Source organism: Pelecanus crispus, chromosome W, assembly GCF_030463565.1.
Source record: "Pelecanus crispus isolate bPelCri1 chromosome W, bPelCri1.pri, whole genome shotgun sequence".
NCBI lineage: Eukaryota > Metazoa > Chordata > Aves > Pelecaniformes > Pelecanidae > Pelecanus > Pelecanus crispus.
In genome coordinates, this window is record NC_134675.1 from 9,775,830 (window position 1) to 9,799,364 (window position 23,535).

At 45.1% G+C, this 23,535-nt stretch overlaps 1 protein-coding gene across 2 annotated transcripts in view; it reads left to right on the top strand.

The window, feature by feature from the left end:
• LOC142596495 (nuclear cap-binding protein subunit 1-like) overlaps window positions 1-23,015 on the top strand; it is a 61,986-nt gene extending 38,971 nt beyond the window's left edge. For both annotated transcript variants that reach the window (XM_075725621.1, XM_075725622.1), the window contains 6 exons: window positions 1,456-1,549; window positions 3,530-3,633; window positions 4,391-4,505; window positions 21,337-21,480; window positions 21,862-21,975; window positions 22,902-23,015. In XM_075725621.1, coding sequence (XP_075581736.1) covers window positions 1,456-1,549; window positions 3,530-3,633; window positions 4,391-4,505; window positions 21,337-21,480; window positions 21,862-21,975; window positions 22,902-23,015 — 685 coding nt within the window. The remainder of the gene's footprint in view (window positions 1-1,455; window positions 1,550-3,529; window positions 3,634-4,390; window positions 4,506-21,336; window positions 21,481-21,861; window positions 21,976-22,901) is intronic.
• The last annotated feature ends 520 nt before the right edge of the window (window positions 23,016-23,535 follow it).

Here is a 23,535-nt window from a genome sequence, read left to right on the forward strand (position 1 = left end):
CCAAAGAATAATGGGAGAGGACTACTGCTGCAGCTGGCTTTAAAATGTACTTACTGTAGTTTGCCCTGCTTTTTTTCGCTCACATCAAGCCTTACCTATTCTTCCTTAACTGTCCAACAGCACATTATGCTACTAGTATCTGAAGTGCTGGAAAGCCACCATAGAGTGGATCAGGTGGTTTGTTTCTTTGCTGTGTATTCTGTATTAATTCCAAAGACTGATGCATATTTAAATGTACAAAGCCATATAGTGTATGCATGGGGGGAACCTTTCCTAAACCCCTTTGGCTGGCTCCATCTGTGAGTTCACAAGCATAATGTACTTTGTAGCATCACAGAGAAGGAACAGCTGGTAGATTAGTTAATTTTAAAATTAATAATTTGCTGAGTGTCCTGAAGAGCAAGTGATATTGCTTCATGTTGAATGACTGCATACCTCCCATGACAGTATCATGTCTTCTACAGTGTGTTGCAACAACCAGTATGACTCAAAATCAGTTGTCAGTGGGGATTTTTTAAAATAAAAAATAATTTTAAAAAATCAACCCACAACTTATTAAATATACCTAAGCAATATAAACTTTGTTCTAGAATATTTTTAGAGTGCATGCTCTTAAAGACATGCTTTAACTTCTAGAGGATGGACTGCAACTGTTTAAGCAAAATGAGATGAAAATAACTTATTTTGACACTGCATACTTGATGCTGTTAAACTGTCTCAGTATGAAAGAGGTGGTCATGTGTCTTACTGAATTATTTTTCTATTTATACAACTTTATATACTTTACAAATGTAAAAGCTTGATTTTTGTCTGCACATGGAAGATTTATGATGACAGTTTATAACAAACGATGGTCACTAGCCTACAGTCAGTAATGTAAGGAGCAGGACTCTGTGTATTCAGAGCTATAGTGGTTTCACTGCTGCATATCAACAGTGATATCCATATGGTCAAAAGTAGCCATTTAAACTTTATAGCTACATTACATAAACTGGGCTGCGCATACTGACATAGGAGTCAGCTTAACTCTACTGAAGTAGATGCTCTCAGTGCTTTCCTCGGTAGAGGGGAGATTGAATAATGGTCTATGGTTATGGAAACACCTATCAACAGGCAAAGTCCAAGGCACAAAAAGGAGCAAATTTCACTCTGCCTGCATATAGATAAGCACACCGAGCAGCAGAGTTCTTTCCTTCATTTAAAAGCATGAGAACTGTAGCCTAGCTTTCAGGAATAAGTTTGCCCTGAGGCAGGGTTACATTACTTTTAGGAGTTGTCTTGTCTCTGCAACCTTTTAAACTCAGGACAGTTCTATTTGTCAGGGGGTAGCCTTTCCAGAATTGTTGCAGATTGGCCAAAGAAAATGTTGGGATCATCTAAACCACTTAACTATGTGTCTCCTGCTTCATTGCCCTGATCCTAACCCCTCCATTGACTACTTATATTTCTTTAAAGGTTTCACGAAGTCTTGAAAGTACTTGCTGAAAGTGATGAGGGGAAACTCCATGTCCTGAGAGTTGTATATGAAGTTTGGAAGAATCATCCACAGGTAAGAGCATCAATGGTAGATATTTGTTGAAGTTGCCACTCATAGAAAGTCATGTTAAAATATAAAGCATTACAATTTCCTTTGTTTACTTAAAAATACCATCTGTTGTCTATTTGTATTTAAAAGAATTGAAGTTGAGTGCCTTAAACTGGACACCAAATTTATTCTCTGTCAGTGAGACTTTCACGTTAAAAGTTCAGTAGAACAGCATTCATGTGCTTTATGCTTTTTAAGATGTAGATCTTGTAACACAGAAGTAGACTGAAGAGAGAACCTGGTTAGTAGACAAAAAGAGAGAACCTGGTTATTTAGCACTTGTGTGGTTTTTCACTAGCAATCACAATGAGCCACAAAGACCAGATTGGAATCAATGTTATGCACAGACAGAGCAAGTAAATCTGCTCTCAACCAATGTTCAGAACAGATTTGTCTGTGACACTACCATGGTTAAAGTTCATTCCTGAGTCTGATGAAATAATGTGCTGAAAGAACTATGAAAAATACCTCAGTTGTTTAAAACATGCAATTTCTTTACAGCAGTTGTTTCCCCATGTTGTTGTTGGTTTATAAATGGAGATCAGTAAGAAACTTGTGTTCAGTTTTTCTGCATTAGTTATTTGGATATTTTTCCCTGGTGTGTTTGTAATATATTATGTCTGGAAGTGATTGGTGCCTCAGTTGCATGAGCCAGACTTCCAAAAGTAATCTCACTGAGTGCTGGAGAATCCTTGCATTTGCTACTGGGCCTGAGGCCCATTTTCTAGGGTTACTAAAAGATTACTTTTAATATTCTTAAAAGTCAGGTCCTGAAAGAGAGGTAAGATATTGTAAAATAGCTTCTGAAAGAAAAGGATCAAAAAAAGCAGAGATTAAATATATATATACATTCCTACCTGAAATATCAACCTTTAAAATATGGATGGTCACAGCCTCAGCTATTTTCTGGAGGCACAAAGGCTTTGATGTCATAAAGGGAAACTTTAACATCAAGATTGAATACTTTCAAAAATTCCTATGTCTGTGTTACATGAAGGCTCAAACTAGGTAATCTGGATAATGCCAGGAAGAATTTCTTAAGACAAATGCATATAGGAAGCAATCTTGGAAATTGAGAAATGAGTTCTCTGATTCATTCCATTAATTTAGTTTTCTACCTTAAATTGAGCTTTGTTACACTTCCCTATTTTAGAATGGATGATTATGAGAATAAATATGTTGCAGTTTGAGTTTCTTGGGTATTGCAGTATGGAGTACATGAATAATTAAGATGGGCCCTTTCTTCTGAATGGCACAAAGCTGTTCTAATCACAAGATAGTTTTTGTAGCTACCTACTTGATTTTCCCACAAGCCTCATCAAGGTAAGGTCCTGTAGTAAATACTTATATACAGTGCTGGTTTCATTCTAAAATGAAGAGGTCCTGCAGGAAAGAGCATATGGTTGTGACTGGGGACTGTTGCAGTCCAAGGAGAGTAGGCTAGCAGTTGCTGTTACCTTATGGTTATGTAACAGGAACATGTCTTCTGGTTGGATACTCCAATGTTGACTATTGGGACTTGCTTCTCTGATGCCTTGTCTCAAAATTCAGTTCTTGTATTTTTGCTCTTGGGAATAGCAGAAGTACTCACTTGAATGAAAAGTGAAGTCATCACTCTCATGAGGAGTAAAGACAACTTGTTAAATGTGAATGTATACTTGGCATGATTGATACAGCTCCCCTAGTTTGAGCATTTTTAGGTTCTGCAAATGAGATGTCTGCTTTAAGCAGTACTAGCTTCCTAAAGTGTTTGAAATCACCCATTAGTTTGACTAATGTATTTGCAAGGTTGCATAATCCCAAACTTGACTCTAATAGCTTTTCATACAACCCAGGACTGGTTGTACCTTAGCCCACAGTAATTTCACAGACTCCATGTTGCAGCAGGTAAACTCGACCGTTTCTTGTGGTAGGAATGACCATCTTGTCTTTCCCAAAATGTAGATGATTGCTGTTCTTGTGGATAAGATGATTCGAACACAGATTGTTGATTGCGCTGCAGTAGCAAACTGGATCTTCTCTTCAGAACTTGCACATGATTTTACTAGGTAACAAGCGTGGAATTTCTGTCTTCAGTTGCTTTTTATCTGAATTTTTATTTTAAATGGTTAGAATCCATTTTTAACTTAAAATAATTGTAGTTTTTACTTTCATTATTTTGCTTTAAACTCTACATAAAATTGTGTTGCTTCCCTAAAACACAAGCTTTAGTATTTTCCTCTGAGCTGCAGTGTGCATTTCTATGTCCTGCAAAAAACTATGCTAGCAAGATTCATGAAAGTAGCCTGTAAGTTTGCCAAAGCGGAAGGAGAAGCTCTAGGACCATTTCTGGACAAGAAACATTAACCCTGTTGTATAGCTGCTAGCCCGGTGGAGTCTTGGCTTGCACTTAGGGCATGTATCCTGCATCACCCTCGGATATATTGTTAACTGAGAGTGGGAAAAATGCTTAGACCTGGCAGTTTGATGCTAGTAGTGTTGCAGAATGATTCTGAAATAAAGCACTGGTTTGGTAATTCAGTGCAAAGTACAGGTAAGAAGTGAGCGATATGCTTTCTTAATATCGAATGTTTGCTCACTCCAGTAGATGTCCTAGGTAATAACAATTAAATGTTGTAAATTTCTCCTAGATCAGTGTTGTGCGCTTCTCTGTTTGTTTATTAATTTAACTTGCTCTGTAGCAATAGGAAGTTGCCCTGTTTCTGATGGTTTGAATAAGAAGAGTTGAGAGTTATAGCAGACCTGTGCATTTTCTGTCTTGGAACAGTGTGCGATTTACTGTTTTGGGTTCTGTATCTTTCCTAGGTTCTATGTCTGGGAAATCTTACATTCCACAATTCGTAAAATGAACAAGCATGTACTGAAGATTCACAAAGAACTGGAGGAGACTAAGGCAAGATTGGCAAGACAGCACAAAAGAGTAATTTGTTTAATTTTTTTATACATATATTTGATACTAAGTAACCTGCAGGCTGTCACGTTTCAGACTGACACACAATTGGTTCTTGGAGGGGCTGAATAAAAATACTGTCAGGAGGCATATCTACATGTGTTGCCATCTCTAGTACTAGGACATTAAAGTTGACACATTTTTCATATGTTTTTCTAAAGGCTGTTAGAGCCTGAGAATTAAGTGAAGTCTCTAAAGAACTTCACATGCATTTGCACCATTCAAGGTTTTTCTCGTAAGTTTTTGTTCCAACATGACCTTCTTTCACTCTGTTTTTTGAATCTTGGTTCCTGTTACATTATTGGGTAGCAATAGGAACACTCAAATTCATACTCAAGTTTACTGTAGGTTCTGTTAGTTACTTTCAGATTTTACTAGTAAGTAGTCATTTAGGACCTCGTATCTCATATGAAGTGGTGCATGGAAGCAGCAAACTGTCATTGAGAAGCAGAGATAGTTGTCACTGTTCTTTTAACAGATGCTGCTGGATTTGGACGGTTGCATCTGCCTTTTGCTTCTCTTGGATTTTATTTTCAAATGTCCTTGTATAACCTAGACTACTATTTACAGTGAGATGACTATCAAATATTTTTAGACATATTGTGTGGACTCTTAAGTCCTAAGTGATAGCAGAAGCTTGTTATTCCTGGACAAGCAGCTGGGTTACTGGGATTTTGTACTGCACTTGGGAAAAGAAGGTGCTTTCTGTGCCTTCCCCATCTGAGTGTTTTATGGCACCAAATACTTTCAGTGTCCCTAGCCAGCCACTCCAGTCTAATCAGTCCTTTTTTTTTAATTCACTTTTGGCTATTTTGGGGCTTCAGGTTTAAGTAATGATGCTGTAAAGTACAGTGGGAGTGGTATCTCCTGTAGCAGCCCCAGAGGGCAGGACCCAAGACAGTTTGGCTGACTACAATATTTAATCCTGATATTGAATGAAGCCAATTTATAGAAATTATCTTAGTTTCATAGAAAGGAAAGTATTTCCTTGTTGATCTATGGTCTTCCAGTACCTGCACAAAACACTAGGCTACTTCTAAATCTTTGGCCTAGGTTAACATCAGAATTTGGCACAACATGGAACACATGCAGGATCATGCAAAAAATGTCACCAGCACAAGTCATTTCCTGTGAGCATCAGCTGAGAGATCACTAGGACCTCATGGTTTGCTGATGTCAGTTCATCCCAACTCTTTCAGCTCTTTTCCTTGCTCATTCCCAGCAACAGCCACAGTAGTTGCTTACCTCCTCAATCTATGTTCATCAGCAATTAACAAATGTTTGTGAGTACTGAAGAGCTATTCATTGATTTCACTGTGAGACAAAGAGATTGTCTGGTATCATTCAATGGATATGCCTATGGTTTTGTTTCTGTACTGTCTCCTAGCTGCAGCTCTTGAGTACCAAGTGCTTTAAAGGGCAGTGTTATGCCATGAGATAACTTTTGTAAGTAAATGTATTGGGTTTGGCTGGGATGGAGTTAACTTTCCCCATAGAAGCCCTCGTAGCGCTGTGCTGTGTATTGGTAGCTGGAAAGGTGTTGATAACACACCAGTGTTTGGGCTACTGCTGAGCAGTGCTCCCACAGCATCAAGGCTGTCTTGCCAACACCCCATCCCCAAAGGCCAGTAGGCTGGGGGTGGGCAAGAGGTTGGGAGGGGACAGAGCCAGGACAGCTGACCCAGACTGACCAAAGGGATATTCCATACCATATGATGCTGTGCTCAGCAATAAAAGCTAAGAGAAAGGAGGAGGAGGAAGGGGGGCATTCGTTATTAAGGTGTTTGTCTTCCAAAGCAACCACTATGCGTACCACTTCCTAGGAAGTGGCTGGATATAGCCTGCTGATCAGTAGAGAACAGATTTTTTTTTTTGTTGTTTGTTTCCTTTGATTCATCCCTTGGCCTTTGCTTTTCTTTACTAAACTGCCTTTATCTCAACCCACAAGGTTTTCATCTTATTTTCTCCCCCTGTCCCGCTGAGGAAGGGGAGTGATAGAGCACCTTGGTGGACACCTGGCAGCCAGCCAAGGTTAACCCACCACAGTAAAATAGACAAAATATGAGTAGTTCTGGAAGTAGGTGCTTTACCAGACTGCAGTTCCTCATTGAGGATGTAAAATGTCAAATTTTGATGGCCCCAGTGCTAAGTGGACTGGCATGTTATGGGATGAAGCCAAGGCTGACCTGCCTGCTCCTAGGGGAGTTAACACAGTGTCCACTGGTCCTTGAGCAGTTAGTCTAGGTTGGGAGGGGGTATGATTATGTGTGAAAATGTCAAAATTCTCAAGTACTACAAATTCTCAAGTCCTTCTGCTTTAAATATTGCAGTAATTCAGAGTTGTCAGAGTATCTTTCAAGTTGCTAGTTTGCATTCAAAAATATAAATTGCAAGTGTGATTTGCTTACAGTAGGTGAGTTAGCACATGGCCCTATTTTTGTCTTAAGTTGCACATACTCTTTTTACAATAAGATGATGTTTATAGCTGTTAATTTATGGATATTATTGCAGAGAAACAACATTGTGAGACTGAAGCTATCTGTGTAAATTAATGTATTGAATGTGCCTTACTCTACCAGATTCCCCTTTTCTTGCTATACATCATTTAATCACAGAATGATTGAGGTTGGAAGGGACCTCTGGAGGTAATCTTGTCCAATCCCCCTGCTTAAGTAGGGCGACCTAGAGCTGGTTTCCCAGGAACATGTCCAGATGGTGTTTGAATATATCCAAGGAGGGAGACTCCACAACCTCTCTGGGCAACCTATTGCAGTGCTCACTCACCCTCATAGGTAAAAAAGTGTTTCCTTATGTTCAGACAACACCTTCTGTGTTTCAGTTTGTGCCCGTTGCCTCTTGTCCTGTCACTAGACACCAATGGAAAGAGCCTGGCTCCATCTTCTTTGCACTTTCCCTTCAGGTATATTTATATATATTGTTCTCGTGGGGGACTTCAACTTCCCAGACATCTGCTGGAAATACAACACAGCAGAGAGGCAACAGTCTTGGAGGTTCCTGGACTGTGTGGAAGATAACTTCCTGATGCAGCTGGTAAGCAAGCCTACCGGGGAGGTGCCTCACTTGCCCTGCTGTTTACAAACAGAGAAGGACTCGTGGGAGATCTCATGGTCAGTGGCCGTCTTGGGCTTAGCGACCATGATATGATAGAGTTCTCGATTCTTGGTGACGTAAGGAGGAGGGGCAGCAAAACTGTTACCATGGACTTCCGGAGGGCAGACTTTGGCCTGTTCAGGACCCTGGTTGGGAAAGTCCCTTGGGAGGCAGTCCTGAAAGGCAAAGGGGTCCAGGAAGGCTGGGCCTTCTTCAAGAAGGAAGTCTTAAGGGTGCCGGAGCGGGCTGTCCCCATGTGCCGTAAGAGGAACCGGCAGGGAAGACAACTGGCCTGGCTGAACAGGGAGCTTTTGCGGGGACTCAGGGAAAAAAGGAGAGTCTACCACTTTTGGAAGAAGGGGCGGGCAACTCAGGAAGAGTACAGGGATCTCGTTAGGTCATGCAGAGAGGAAATTAGAAAGGCAAAAGCCCAGCTAGAACTCAATCTGGCCACTGTTGTAAGAGATAGTAAAAAATGTTTTTACAAATACATCAACAATAAAAGGAGAGCCAAGGAGAATCTCCATCCTTTGCTGGATGCAGGGGGGAACATTGTCACCAAGGATGAGGAAAAGGCTGAGGTGCTTAATGCCTTCTTTGCCTCTGTCTTTAATAGCCAGACCAGCCATCCCCAGGGTATTCAGCCCCCGGAGCTGGAAGACAGGGACGGGGAGCAGAATGGAGCCCCCATAATCCAGGAGGAAGCAGTTAATAACCTGCTACGCCACCTGGACACTCACAAGTCTATGGGGCCAGATGGGATCCACCTGAGAGTACTGAGGGAGCTGGCAGAGGAGCTTGCCAAGCCACTTTCCATCATCTATCAGCAGTCCTGGTTAACAGGGGAGGTCCCTGATGACTGGAGGCTTGCCAATGTGAGGCCCATCTACAAGAAGGGCCGGAAGGAGGATCTGGGGAACTACAGGCCTGTCAGCCTGACCTCAGTGCCGGGAAAGATTATGGAGCGGTTCTTCCTGAGAGCGCTCAACAGGCATGTGCAGGTCAACCAGGGGATCGGGCCCAGCCAGCATGGGTTCATGAAGGGCAGGTCCTGCTTGACCAACCTGATCTCCTTCTATGACCTGGTGACCCGCCTGGTGGATGAAGGAAAGGCTCTGGACGTCATTTACCTGGACTTTAGCAAAGCCTTTGACACCGTCTCCCACAATATTCTCCTTGGGAAGCTGGCAGCTCATGGCTTGGATGGGCATACTCTTTGCTGGGAAAAAAACTGACTGGGTGGCCGAGCCCAGAGAGTAGTTGCAAATGGAGTTAAGTCCAGTTGGCAGCCGGTCATGAGCGGTGTTCCCCAGGGCTCTGTTTTGGGCCCAATCCTGTTCAATATCTTTATCAATGATCTGGATGAGGGAACTGAGTGTACCCTCAGTAAGTTTGCAGATGACACCAAATTGGGTGGGAGTGTCGATCTGCTCTGGGTTGTAAGGCCCTGTGGAGGGACCTGGACAGGCTGGACCGATGGGCCGAGGCCAACTGGATGAGGTTTAACAAGGCCAAGTGCCGGGTCCTGCTCTTGGGTCACAACAACCCCATGCAACCATACAGGCTTGGGGAAGAGTGGCTGGAAAGCTGCCTGGCTGAAAAGGACCTGAGGGTGCTGGTCGACAGCCAGCTGAACATGAGCCAGCAGTGTGCCCAGGTGGCCAAGAAGGCCAACAGCATCCTGGCTTGTATCAGGAATAGTGTGGCCAGCAGGAGCAGGGAGGTGATTGTGCCCTTGTACTCGGCGCTGGTGAGGCTGCACCTGGAATACTGTGTCCAGTTTTGGGCCCCTCAATACAAGAAAGACATTGAGGTGCTGGAGCGTGTTCAGAGAAGGGCAATGATTCTAGTGAAGGGTCTGGAGCACAGGCCTTATGAGGAGTGGCTGAGGGAACTGTGATTGTTTAGTCTGGAGAAGAGGAGGCTGAGGGGAGACCTTATCACTCTCTACAACTACCTGAAAGGAGGTTGTAGTGAGGTGGGTGTTGGTCTCTTCTCCCAAGTAACTAGCGACAGGACAAGAGGAAATGGGCTCATGCTGCGCCAGGGGAGGTTTAGGTTGGATATTAGGAAAAATTTGTTCATGGAAAGGGTATTCAAGCATTGGAACAGGCTGCCCAGAGAGGTGGTGGAGTGTTCAAAAAACGGGTAGACGTGGCACTTTGGGACATGGTTTAGTGGGCATGGTGGTGTTGGACTGATGATCTTAGACATCCTTTCCAACCTTAATGATTCCTAGTTTTTACTTTCATTAAAAATAATCCAGCCACCAAGCCAGGAAACATGAAATTGCTACTCTCCCCTTAACTGGTTTAGTGGTGGACTTGGTAGTGTTAGGTTAATGGTTGGACTGGATGATCTTAAAGGTCCTTTCCATCCTAAACTATTCTATGATTCTATGAATCTCTGTATATTGATCCACCCTGAGCCTGCTCTTCTCCAGGCTAAACAGTCCCAGCTGTTTCAGCCTTTCCTCAGGAGAGATGCTCCAGTCCCTTAATCATCCTTGAGGCCCTTCGCTGGACTCTCTCTACTGTGTTCATGTCTCTCTTGTACTGAGGAGCCCAGAACTGGACACACCACTCCAGGTGTGGCCTCACCAGTGCTGAGTAGAGGGGAAGGATCACTTCCCTCAACCTGCTGGCAATACTTTGCCTAATGTAGCCCAGGATATCCTTAGCCTTCTTTGCGGCAAGGGCACGTTGTCGGCTCACGTTCAACTTGGTGCCCGCCAGGAGCCCCCCCGCGTCCTTTTCTGCAAAGCTGCTTTCCAGCCGGTCGGCCTCCAGCATATACTGGTGCACGGGGTTGTTCCTCCCCAGGTGCAGGACTTTGCACTTCCCCTTGTCGAACCGCACGAGGCTCCTGCCTGCCCATTTCTCCAGCCTGTCGAGGTCCCTCTGGATGGCAGCGCAACCCTCTGGTGTATCAGCCACTCCTCCCGGTTTTGTATCATCAGCAAACTCGCTGAGGGTACAGTCTGTCTACCCGTCATCCAGGTCATTCATGAGGATGTTGAACAGGATCGGACCCAGCATTGACCCCCGGGGTACACCGCTAGTTACCGGCCTCCAGCTAGACTTCGTGCCACTGATCACCACCCTCTGGGCCCAGCTGTTCAGCCAGTTGCCAACCCACCCCGCTGTCTGCTCATCCAGCCCATACTTCATCAGCGTCTCTATGAGGATCTTACGGGAGACGGTGTCAAAAGCCTTCCGGAAGGCTAGGTAGACAATAGCCGCTGCTCTCCCCTCGTCTACCAAGCCGGTCATTTCATCATAGAAGGTTATCGGGTCGGTCAAGCGCGACTCCCCCTTGGTGAAGCCACGATGACTGCTCCTGACGACCGTCCTGTCCTTCGCGTGCCTGGATTCCAGGATTAGCTGCTCCATCCCCTTCGCAGGGATCGAGGTGAGGCTGGCCAGCCTGTAGTTCCCTGGGTCCTCTTTCTTGCCCTTCTTGAAGGGAGGGGTGACACTTGCATCACCATGATTTTTCAAAGGTTATTGAGAGGGGCTTCACAATGACATCTACCTGCTCCCTCAGTGTTCATGGGTGTATCCCAGCAGGGCCCGTGGACTTATGTGCATCCTTTTTGCTTAAGTATTCCCCGACCAGATCCTCTTCCACCAAGGGTACGCCTTCCTCACTCCAGACTTTCCCCCTGGTCTCTGGGGCCTGGGATTCCTGAAGGCTGGTCTTGCCAGTAAAGACTGAGGCAAAGGCGGCACTCAGTATCTCAGCCTTTTCCATGTCCTGTGTCACCAGGTCCCCTGTCTCATTCAGCAATGGGACCTCATTTTCCCCAGTCTTCCTTTTGCCTCTTATGTACTTACAGAAGTCCTTTTTGTTGTCTTTGGCATCCCTTGCCAGATTCAGTTTGAGGTGGGCTTTGGCTGTTCTAACATCAGCCCTGTATTCTCAGAGAGTGTCTCTGTATTAGATTCATAGAATCATAGAATAGTTTAGGTTGGAAAAGACCTTTAAGATCATCCAATCCAACCATTAGCCTACACTACCAAGTCCACACTAAACCAATCAAGGGTAGACTAGACTAAACCATGTCCCGAAGTGCCACGTCTACCCGTATTTTGAACACTTCCAGGGATGGTGACTCCACCACCTCTCTGGGCAGCCTGTTCCAATGCTTGACTACCCTTTCCGTGAAGAAATTTTTCCTAATATCCAACCTAAACCTCCCCTGGTGCAGCTTGAGCCCATTTCCTCTTGTCCTATCACTAACTACATGGGAGAAGAGACCAACACCCACCTCACTACAACCTCCTGTCAGGTAGTAGCAGAGAGCGATAAGGTCTCCCCTCAGCCTCCTCTTCTCCAGACTAAACCACCCCAGTTCCCTCAGCCGCTCCTCATAAGGCCTGTGCTCCAGACCCTTCACCAGCTTTGTTGCCCTTCTCTGGACACGCTCCAGCACCTCAATGTCTTTCTTGTATTGAGGGGCCCAAAACTGGACACAGTATTCCAGGTGCGGCCTCACCAGTGCTGAGTACAGGGGGACAATCACCTCCCTGCTCCTGCTGGCCACACTATTCCTGATACAAGCCAGGATGCTGTTGGACTGCTTGGCCACCTGGGCACACAGTTGGCTCATGTTCAGCCAGCTGTCAACCAGCACCCCCAGGTCCTTTTCGGCCAGGCAGCTTTCCAGCCACTCTTCCCCAAGCCTGTATGGTTGCATGGGGTTGTTGTGACCCAAGAGCAGGACCCGGCACTTGGCCTTGTTAAACCTCATCCAGTTGGCCTCGGCCCATCGGTCCAGCCTGTCCAGGTCCCTCTGCAGGGCCATCCTACCCTCCAGCAGATCGACACTCCCACCCAACTTGGTGTCATCTGCAAACTTACTGAGGGTACACTCAATCCCCTCATCCAGATATTGATATTGATAAAGATATTAAACAAAGCTGGCCCCAAAACGGAGCCCTGGGGAACACCGCTCATGACCGGCTGCCAACTGGACTTAACTCCATTCACCACAACTCTCTGGGCTCCCCCACCCAACCATTTTTTTACCCAGCGAAGACTACGCCCGTCCAAGCCATGAGCTGCCAGCTTCCCAAGGAGAATGCTATGGGAGACCGTGTCAAAGGCTTTGCTAAAGTCCAGGTAGATGACGTCCAGAGCCTTTCCTTCATCCACCAGGCGGGTCACCAGGTCATAAAAGGAGATCAGGTTGGTCAAGCAGGACCTGCCTTTCATGAGCCCATGCTGGCTGGGCCCGATCCCCTGGTTGACCTGCACTTGCCTGTTGAGTTCACTCAAGATGAACCTCTCCATAATCTTTCCTGGCACCGAGGTCAGGCTGACAGGCCTGTAGTTCCCCAGATCCTCCTTCCAGCCCTTCTTGTAGATGGGCGTCACATTGGCAAGCCTCCAGTCATCAGGGACCTCCCCTGTTAACCAGGACTGCTGACAGATGATGGAAAGTGGCTTGGCAAGCTCCTCTGCCAGTTCCCTCAGTACTCTCAGGTGGATCCCATCTGGCCCCATAGCCTTGTGAGCATCCAGGTGGCATAGCAGGTTGTTAACTGCTTCCTTCTGGACTATGAGGGCTCCATTCTGGTCCCCATCCCTATCCTCTAGCTCAGGGGCCTGAGTACACTGGGGATGACCAGTCTGGCTGTTAAACACAGAGGCAAAGAAGGCGTTAAGTACCTCAGCCTTTTCCTTGTCCTCGGTGACAATGTTCCCCCCCACATCCAGCAAAGGATGGAGATCCTCCTTGGCTCTTCTTTTATTGCTGATATACTTATAAAAGCATTTTTTATTATCTTTTACAGCATTGGCCAGATTAACTTCTTGCTGGGCTTTTGCTTTTCTAATTCCCTCCCTGCATGACCTAACAAGATCCCTGTACTCCTCCTGAGTTGCCCGCCCCTTCTTCCAAAAGTGGTAGACTCTCCTTTTTTCCCTGAGTCCCCGCAAAAGCTCCCTGTTCAGCCAGGCCAGTTGTCTTCCCCGCCGGTTCCTCTTACGGCACATGGGGACAGCCCGCTCCGGCACCCTTAAGACTTCCTTCTTGAAGTAGGCCCAGCCTTCCTGGACCCCTTTGCCTTTCAGGACTGCCTCCCAAGGGACTTTCCCAACCAGGGTCCTGAACAGGCCAAAGTCTGCCCTCCGGAAGTCCATGGTAACAGTTTTGCTGCCCCTCCGATTGGCATCGCCCTGAATCGAGAACTCTATCATATCGTGGTCGCTAAGCCCAAGACGGCCACTGACCACGACATCTCCCATGAGTCCTCTGTTAGTAAACAGCAGGTCAAGTGAGGCACCTCCCCTGGTAGGCTCACTTACCAGCTGCATCAGAAAGTTATCCTCCACACGCTCCAGGAACCTCCGAGACTGTTGCCTCTCTGCTGTGTTGTATTTCCAGCAGATGTCTGGCAAGTTGAAGTCCCCCACGAGAACAAGCGCTAGCGATTGCGAGACTTCTGCCAGCCGCTTGTAGAACGCTTCATCTACTCCTACATCCTGGTTGGGTGGTCTATAGCAGACTCCCAACAGGACATCAGCCTTGCTTAGGTTACCTGTGTCTGCTTCCACCTTCCTTTATGTGTTTGAGTTTGGCCAGGAGTTCATTTTTCATCCATGCAGGCCTCCTGGCACTTTTCCCTGACTTCCTGCTCATTGGGATGGACCACTCTTGAGCTTGGAGGAGGTGATCCTTGAATATCAACCAGCTTTCTTGGGCCCCTCTTCTCTCCAGGGCTTTATCCCACAGGACACTTCCAAGCAGATCTCTGAAGAGGCCAAAGTCTGCTCTCCTCAAGTCCAGGGTTGCGAGCTTGCTTTTCACCCTTCTCCCCCCTCTTGGGATCCTGAACTCCACCATCTCATGGTCACTGCAGCCAAGGCTGCCTTTGACCTTCACATCCCCAACGAGCCCCTCCTTGTTGGTCAGTAGGAGGTCCAGCAGAGCACCTCTCCTCATTGGCTCCTCTATCACTTGGGTGAGGAAGTTGTTGTCTGCTCTCCAGGAACCTCCAGGATTGCTTATGCCCTGCTGTGTTGTCCCTCCTATGGATATCGGGGTGGTTGAAGTCCCCTGTGAGGACCAGGGCCTGTGAACACAAGGCTGCTCCTATCTGTCCGTAGAGGGCCTCATCTGCTTGGTCTTCCTGGTCAGGTGGCCTATAGCAGACACCCACTACAATGCCACCCTTACCTGTCTTCTCTTCAGTCCTTACCCCATAAGCTCTCAGTTGGCTCATCAGCCATCCCCAGGCAGGGCTCCATGCATTCCAGCTGTTCTCTCACATAAAAGGGCCACTCCCCCTCACGGAGAGTACCCAGCCACAATCTTACTGAAAGTATTACTGCATGGAGTTTCAAATGTCTCTATATGTTCTTGTGTATGGCTCCTTTGACCAGATACCCTTAAAGGAGCAGACACTCTCCTTCTACATACCCTTACAATGAAGTGGTCAAGGAACCTGGGTCATACTTTATTCTGCACAGACCATCAGTGAAATGAGTATATTTCTACTCAAAACCTATCAAGGCTCTAGTGTTACAAAAGTTAATACAAATGTATAAAAACATGGCAAATACTGTGGATCAGGGGTTATGCTTTAGGCAGTAAGCACTTTAGCTAGGGTGCATATACATGAGATGCAGTCACATAGTTTACTTCAGTGTAGACACTCTAATTATTAGCAAGTGGAAGAAGCTGTTCATGAGGGTAAGAGACAGTTATCCTTGGAGACACTGAAAATTTCACTGGACAAAGCCCTGAACAACCTGATCTGATTGGACCTGCTTTGAGCAAGAGTCTCCATCAGTGGAGATATTCAAAACCCGATTGGACAATGTCCTGAGCAACCTGCTCTGGTTGACCCTGCTTGAGCAGGGGTGGTGGTGGTGGACTAGATGATCTCAAGAGATTCCTTCCAACCTCAATGATTCTGTGATACCGTGTGATTCTGAGCAGCATGTTGGACCAGAGACCTCTAGACATCCCTTCCAACCTACATTATTTTATGATCATTCAGCTCCACCCATGTCTCCTTCAACGACTTCTCCCCAGTGCTGATTTGTTCTTAAGATCGACTAAAGGGTCCTCTGTGAGTCATCTGTCTTAATCCTCAATTGCTCCAGGCTGTGCTGACAGAACAGAGATCTCAGACACAAACAGCTGCTACAGAATCTCACCTGGTTGTTCAGGTGGACTGAGAAAGTCTTTTCTGATGCTTTGCACCTGACAAAGACAAAGCACTGTATGATCATGCCTCTCTGCTGGCCAGAGGTTTCAGCACCATCTTTGTCCATCACCATCTTGAAACTGTTGTCACTGTGTTATTCTCCAGCTTCAAGGATAGAGACACTGAGCTCACCACTGAGCAGTCTCATCAGTAAGAGCCACTGTAAAATGTGTTGCTGCCCGAGGTGTTGCACTCCTTTTTAGTACCTGACTTTCCTGGCACCATCACCTTGGCACTAGGAAATGGGACCCCAGGGCTCTCCATATTCCGTGTCAGACTTTCTGTTGGGATAAGGCTGACAGCAAAACCCTTTCTGTCTTTGGCATGCATGCCTCCTTGTTGGGCCACTGGAGTCTAAGCCTTCCACTCTGTGATTAGAGGGCTGGTGCCCTCTGCCATTTCACAGCATTAGCTTGAGCAACCTTTCTCACTTGCATGAATCTTATTGGTCTTTCTGGGACTGGTTGTCCCTGGAGTTTTTGAGGAGGGCCACCAGCTTGTGCTTACATCTTCATGTGGTTGCAGAGGCTTGCCACAGCCTAGTGGGCATTTTCCATTATCTAAGCCCATCAAAGGGTTCCTTGCCCATCAGTAGGCCTTACTGGAGCCAACCTTGGTGGTACAACAACCGTCTTTTGTTGCCCTTAGGTGAAGCATGTGGAATGGTACTGTCGGGTTGTATTGGGCAAATTAGCAATTATGTCCGGTAATGGAGATCAAATTGGTATTGTAATTGAACCGTATATTGCAATTGCTATATTTTGCTAAGTGTAGCTCACATTTGTATTGTGATTTCAGTATATTTTGTATCACTCTGCTAAATTAGAAATCCTGTGTAACATCAACTATCTTCAAATAAGTAAATTTGATATCAAACATTACACCCTCCACACATGGAATATCTAAAAGAACCTGATCAGAGAATATTGGACTCTGACATCTGGTCATAGGGGATGTGCAAGAAAGCTGAGCCTCCATTAAAATTGATTCTGTCGCGGTTTCCCTGTGTAACGTCATGCAAGTCATTTCACTCCTTAATCTTCCACTGATCACAAAAGTAATAACACTGCTCTGCCTTTGTGGGACAGGACTTGGTCATGATAGGAAGGTGAACATGTGCACTGGAAGTGCAGGCCACATAGCTGTGGGGGCTCTGAACTTTGCAATTGCCCAGTCTCTGCAAAACAAATCCTCAATTGGAACTTCTTCATTCCTGACACTTCACAGATTGTATTTTTTTTGCCAACTGCCTCTGATTTTCTCCTCATAGCCCCAACCCTTGACCCCACATGCTTTCACACCTCATTTTCATTTTTTGGTGGTGGACACTCAAATACGTCAAAGCCATTTGACAGGCTTGTTTGCCTGTCTTTCAGCACTTCCTCCTCCACTTTCATCTCTTTTCTGTTGTCTTGGATCTTACTTCGCTTCTGGATTTCCTCCAGTGGCATCCTTCCTCTTCAGTCATGGTACTGGCTTGTGTCTGGTGTCCTGGTTTCGGCTGGGATAGAGTTAATTTTCTTCCTAGTAGCAGGCACAGTGCTGTCTTTTGGATATAGGATGAGAATAATGCTGATAACACACTGATGGTTTAGTTGTTGCTCAGTACTGCTTATGCCAGTCAAGGACTTTTCAGCTTCCCATGCTCTGCCAGGGGCACAAGAAGCTGGGAGGGGGCACAGCCAGAATAGTTGATCCAAACTGCCCAAAGGGCTATTCCATACCATATGACGTCATGCTCAGTATATAAACTGGGGGGGGTTGGCCAGGGGGAGCGATCGCTGCTTGGGGACCGGCTGGGTGTTGGTTGGCAGGTGAGCAGTTGCATCACTTGTTTTTCCTGGGTTTTGTTTCTCTCTCTCGTTATTTTCCTTTTCATTACAATTTATCATTATATTATTCCAATTATTAAACTGTTCTTATCTCAACCCACAAGTTTTCTTACTTTTGCTCTTCAGATTCTCTCCCCCATCCCACCAGGGGTGAGGGTGAGCGAGCGGCTGTGTGGTGCTTGGTTGCCGACTTGGGCTAAACCACAACATCTGGTTTTCTGGAATGTCTCTTCCCCAAGAAATTGTGCAAGAAATTCACAGTTCCAGAGCCTGGTCTCAAGCATAGGGCCTGTCCTGCTACAAAGGGAAGTAGGCAGCTGTTTAGCACTCACAGAGGACATTCCAAAACCAGTATTAAACAATGCATTAAAAAATCTGGAGGGAAAAATATTAAAGCACTTGACTGGAAAGATTTCTGGAGTTTATTCACTGTGGGGAATATTTTAGCCATTAAATAATTTTTGTTTATATCTATAATTTTTATGCATCTCATTTTCCTCCTTGACTGTTTCTCTGGAAGTTAATGGATCCAAGAACTAACAGCACCTTACACAAACACTGGACAACTGAAAAAGGTTTGGGCTGCTCTCCACATGCCAGCCTTTGTTAATTCCATTCAGCTATTCTTGTGCTGTTGGCGCTGGCTGGACTCCAGTGGCCAGGGGGTAGACATCTCCCTGGTATGATTCTGACTGCAAACAAATAGGAAATCCAGAGTCACATCAGACACTAGTTACAGTTAGGTTTGGCACCATGCTTAGGAGCATGGCAGAGGAAGTAATTTTTTTTTTTTTTATCTTGATTTGAGATGTGCACCACAAACATTTACCAGCACTGACACAAAATTTTCTCACCTGCCCTGAGCTTCCCTCCTCCTGATCTCAATCATTGCTTGGAAGAAGAGAATTTTGAAGGTCTATTTTAATTAATTTCAGTAAGGCTTTCACACATCCAGACAACATATTGGGAGATGGCCCTTGTGAACACAGTGGATACAAAGGATCAGCACAAGCCACAAATCATCAGCCAGTCTGAGATTAATTGGTTCAAGGAATAATGTTTGAGGAACACAGGCTGCGCAGCCTGCTTACTTCTTACCATAACTCTTCCAGTGGGCAACACAGCTCCTCCAAGACAGCACACCTCCTGCAGAACAGAGGGCCTTCTCTTCTGGTGTCAGAGAGAGGCCCCAGACAGTCCCTGCAGCTTGGGACTTGGAGAGGTGCCACCACCACCATCCAAAGCTCTGTCTGTGTCAAAGCCTCTGCCCTGGCAGGGGCAGCTGCTCCAACAACTGCTGGGGAATCTGCCCTGTGGCATGTTACCACCATACCTGAGACCGTTACGCTGGTACAAATTCAGCTGAGGCACCTTTCTGCACAAACTGCTGCACCTGTCGGCTGCATCTGTTAGCTGCCCTCTGGGAGCTGCCTTCTAGGCCTGGCTCATATTGGCCTCTCCCGAGCACTGGCTAAAAGGGTGCTTGACCCTCCCTAATCAGGAGACAGCTGCAACAAAGGCTCCATGCACCTTGGAGCCTTGTATAGGACTTGTGTAGGACTTTTCCTTATCCAATTACTACATAGCAGATCTGATATAATGTACTCTTTTTTTTAAAGGGGAACTAGCATGGTATTTTTATTGTTATGAGGTTGGCTGCCTTTCTGGCCCTTTTTAATTGGAGAGCATCCAGTAGGTTTCATATGTTGTCTTCCCACTTGAACACCCTGGGCTCCAGTCCCTTTCCTCTAAGCTGTGCTAACCCACCAGATCCATCTGAGTTCTGGCACAAAAGATATTTGGTTTTGGCAACCCTTGTGACATCAGTGAGGTTCTTGAATGAAATCTGAGTCCTGGAACAGTGTTTAGACAAGTTTTTAAAAAGGTCTGCCATGGATATGTTACTGAGCTGCTATTTGTCTGTTGACGATAGTCAGCCTACCATCTTTTTGTGGCTCCACTAGAAAATGATCTTGCAAGTCTTTAAACCTGTGTGGTGGGTTGACCCCAGCTAGCAGCCAAGCACCACACAGCCGCTTGCTCACTTTCCCCTGCAGTGAGATGGGGGAGAGGATAGGAGGACCAAAAGCAGGAAAAACTGGGTTGAGATAAAGACAGTTTAATAAGTGAAGGAAAGAGGAAAAAAACAAGTGATACAAAGGCAGTCACCCACCACCTCCCACCAGCAGACCAATGCCCAGGCACTCTCCAAGCAATGGCTACCTTGGAAGACCAAGCCTCTATTTTTTTTATTGCTGAGCATGATGTCATATAGTATGGACTATCCCTCTGGTCAGTTGGGATCAGCTGTCTCAGCTGTGTCCCCTCCCAACATCTCGTCCACCCCCAGCCTACTCGCTGGAGGGGCAAAGTGGGAAAAAGAAAAGGCCCTGATGCTGTGCAAGCACTGTTCAGCAATAGCTAAAACATTGGTGTGTTGTTGTTGTGGTGGGTTGACCTTGGCTGGCAGCCAGATGCCCACCCAGCCACTCTCTCACTCCCCCTCCTCAACAGGACAGGAGGATAAAAGAGATGGAAAATCTCATGGGTCAAGATAAAGACAGGGAGATTACTTAACCAATTACCATTATGGACAAAACAGACTCGACTTGGGGAAAATTAAATTTATTGCCAATTAAAATAGATTTGGGTAGTGAGAAACAAAGACAAAATTAAAACAACACCTTCTCCCCAACATTTATCCAAGGCTCAAATTCACTCCTTCATTCCCAACTCCTCTACCTCCTCCCCCTCAGTATTGCAGGATGGATGGGGAATGGGGGGGTTGCAGTCAGTTCATAACAGTTCCTCTCTGCTGCTCCTTCCTCCTCACACTTTTCCTCTACTCCAGCATGGGTCCTCTCCATAGGCTGCAGTCCTTCAGGGAATATCCACCTGCTCCACCATGATCTCTCCACAGGCTGCAGGGGAATCTCTGCTCCAGTGCCTGGAGTGCCTCCTCCTCCTCCTTCTTCTCTGACCTTGGTGTCTGCAGGATTGTTTCTCACACTTTTTTCCCTCAGTTCTTTCTGCTGTGTAGCATTTTGCTCTTTCTTAAATATGTTTCACAGAGGTGCCACCAGCTTCTTTGATGGGCTCAGCGTTGTCCAATGGTGGGTCTGTTTTGGAGCTGGCTGGCACCAGCTGTGTCCAGCACAGGGCGGCTCCGGTCTCTTCTCACAGAGGCCACCCCTGCAGCCCCCCCCACTGCCAAAACCTTGCCACATAAACCCAATACAGTTTTCAGCACTGTTTTAATCACAAATCCAAAATACAGCACCATATGGGCTGCTATGAAGAAAATTAACTGCACCTGAGCCAGACCCAGTACAACCTGCCATGGTTCTTCTGTTTGGGTTTTTTTGTTTGTTTGTTTCCAGGCCTTTTCCATCCTGGCATTGTCTCAAGTTGATTCAGCTTAAGCTTCTCATTCTTCTTCCAAATTTCCTTCTTGAATTGTATTTATAAAGTAAGCAACCCTCAACATATATAGCACTTGAAAGGCTACAGAGCAGCTTCAGTTGTGCTGCAGACTTTGTGTTTGGTCAACCAAGAGGCCTGTTTATCATTCCAATGGATACTAGCAGAATCCACAGGTAGTCACATCTCCAGTGATTTGTGTTTCGTTTTTACTTACAGCGAGAAAGTGATGAAGATGATGACGACGATGACCGAAGTAGTGATAGGGAAGATGGACCTCTAGAGGAGCAAATAGAACGCTTGCAGGAGAGAGTAGAATCAGCCCAGAGTGAACAGAAGAATCTCTTCCTTGTTATATTCCAGGTAATGATGGGTGATGTCTTTGTAGCATCATTTGTATCTTAATCATTTTCTTGGTGTGAGTACATGGGAAGGGGTAGGTGGGCTTATTCTGGATAAGAATCAAAGAACTGCCTAACTCCCCTAAACAAGAATTGTTTCAGCATCAAGAGCCTGAGAAAATGGGTTCTTTTGATAGCATGCAATTTCCTAAACAAACAAAAGGTATTTTGAATATAAGTAGTTACTCTACTTAGTGTCTCCTAAGTGAAATATTCATTCTGACATTGCTCTTCAAAGCTTCTGTCTGTCAAATGTCCCATGGATCATCTCATCTGAGGCTAGTGACCTATTTTCATCTGAAAAGATTTGCTGAACCAACATTCTATTTGTGTTCTTCTACAGCGTTTCATTATGTTGTTAACTGAACACTTAGTGCGCTGTGAAACTGGTGGGATTGATGTATTTACGCCTTGGTACAAAAGCTGTATAGAGAGGTTGCAGCAAATCTTCCTACAGGTAAGTTTCACTTCTTGGTTTGGAAGGCTTTGAGCAGCTGCTGGAATGAAAAGCTTACATGATTTGAGAGCTGAGCTTGGTCACTTATTTTTACCAGCTCCATTAGAACAGACATAGTTGGCATCACCAGTCTTTTTCAGGGACTAGTGTGAGTTTTGGCTGCATCTGTCTCTGGTTTTGACCCCATCTTTGCTACAGACTTGCTAAATGACTGGAGGTTGAGCTCCTTGATTTGTTTCTTGCACTGTGAATATAGTACAAAACAATATTAGATGTGGTTGTAAATGTAGCTGATTTTTTCTTACCACATGTTATAGTAAGGGTGGAGTCTTGAGAGAACAAGTATACCAAAATAAGTGCCTAACAAGTGGATGAAAATGTTTTAAATTTATGTATCTGATTATAATTAATAGCTATTTAAAAATATAGTTTGGAACACTTGGCTCTATATTAAATCTGGCAACAGATGTAAAAAGCCAGTTAAGTAACTGCCTGAAAGCAACAGCCAGAGTAATAGAAAATTATTTGTGTTTACATGAACATAAATTGTATTAGAGGATGGGAAACTGCATGGGATTAATGGCGTAATTCCCTCTATGGGTTAGTCTCTACCCTGATCATAAAAATGACTTAATGCTAAAGCAAATGTCCTGAGTCCTAGCATATCTGTGCAGTTGCCTCTACACACTATTCAGAATCAGGATTAGAAATGAGTAGCTACAGGGAACCCAGTACTTCTCAAAACATGATTTCAATGTACCCTCCCTTCTTGCAGTCAACAGTGATTAATGTGTTATGTAAATTAGATGTGCTTGTTAGTTCTGGTGAAAACATTTGATCTGTGATACAATATGTCTTGACTCTTCTGCCTGTTTTTGTGTATGAAGATGAATGAAAACAACAAAGGTTTATCTTTTTATCTGCAGCATCACCAGATAATTCAGCAGTACATGGTGACCCTGGAGAACCTCCTGTTTACAGCTGAACTGGACCATCACATACTGGCTGTATTTCAGCAATTTTGTGCTCTGCAGGCCTGAGGATTTTCATATGTTGTTTTATCTGCAAGACTTAAAACCATTTTTCTTTAATGAGAGAAGCTCACCATGGGGAAAGAGGAAACTCTTTAATTCAGAACAGCTTTCATGTGTTCCTATATAAAGCAATACAGTACTCTAACTAATAGTAACTGGTTTAGCATCATAAGTCTTATTAGCTATGACTGATAGAGGATTAGTGTGGAATAATGTATGTACTCTTTTAATTTGTCCTTTAATTTGGTTTGAATCTTTACTTCATGATAGTATTTTTGCTTCTTCCCTCTGGCATTTATATGACAATAACAAATAGGTCAAAAAATTACAGAATTGGTTACCTCTGACTGTTTGTTAAAGTAAATAAATTGCAGAAATGTGAAACAGGATTTGTGGATGTGGCAGAAATGCATCTCTTCAGCAAGCAGTTTGATAAGATCTTGGTAGTATGGCACAAGAAAAATGACAACTCTGGGCATGTGAAACACTGAGCTTTCAAAATAGTCTAGAGCATGTGGGTTTGTCT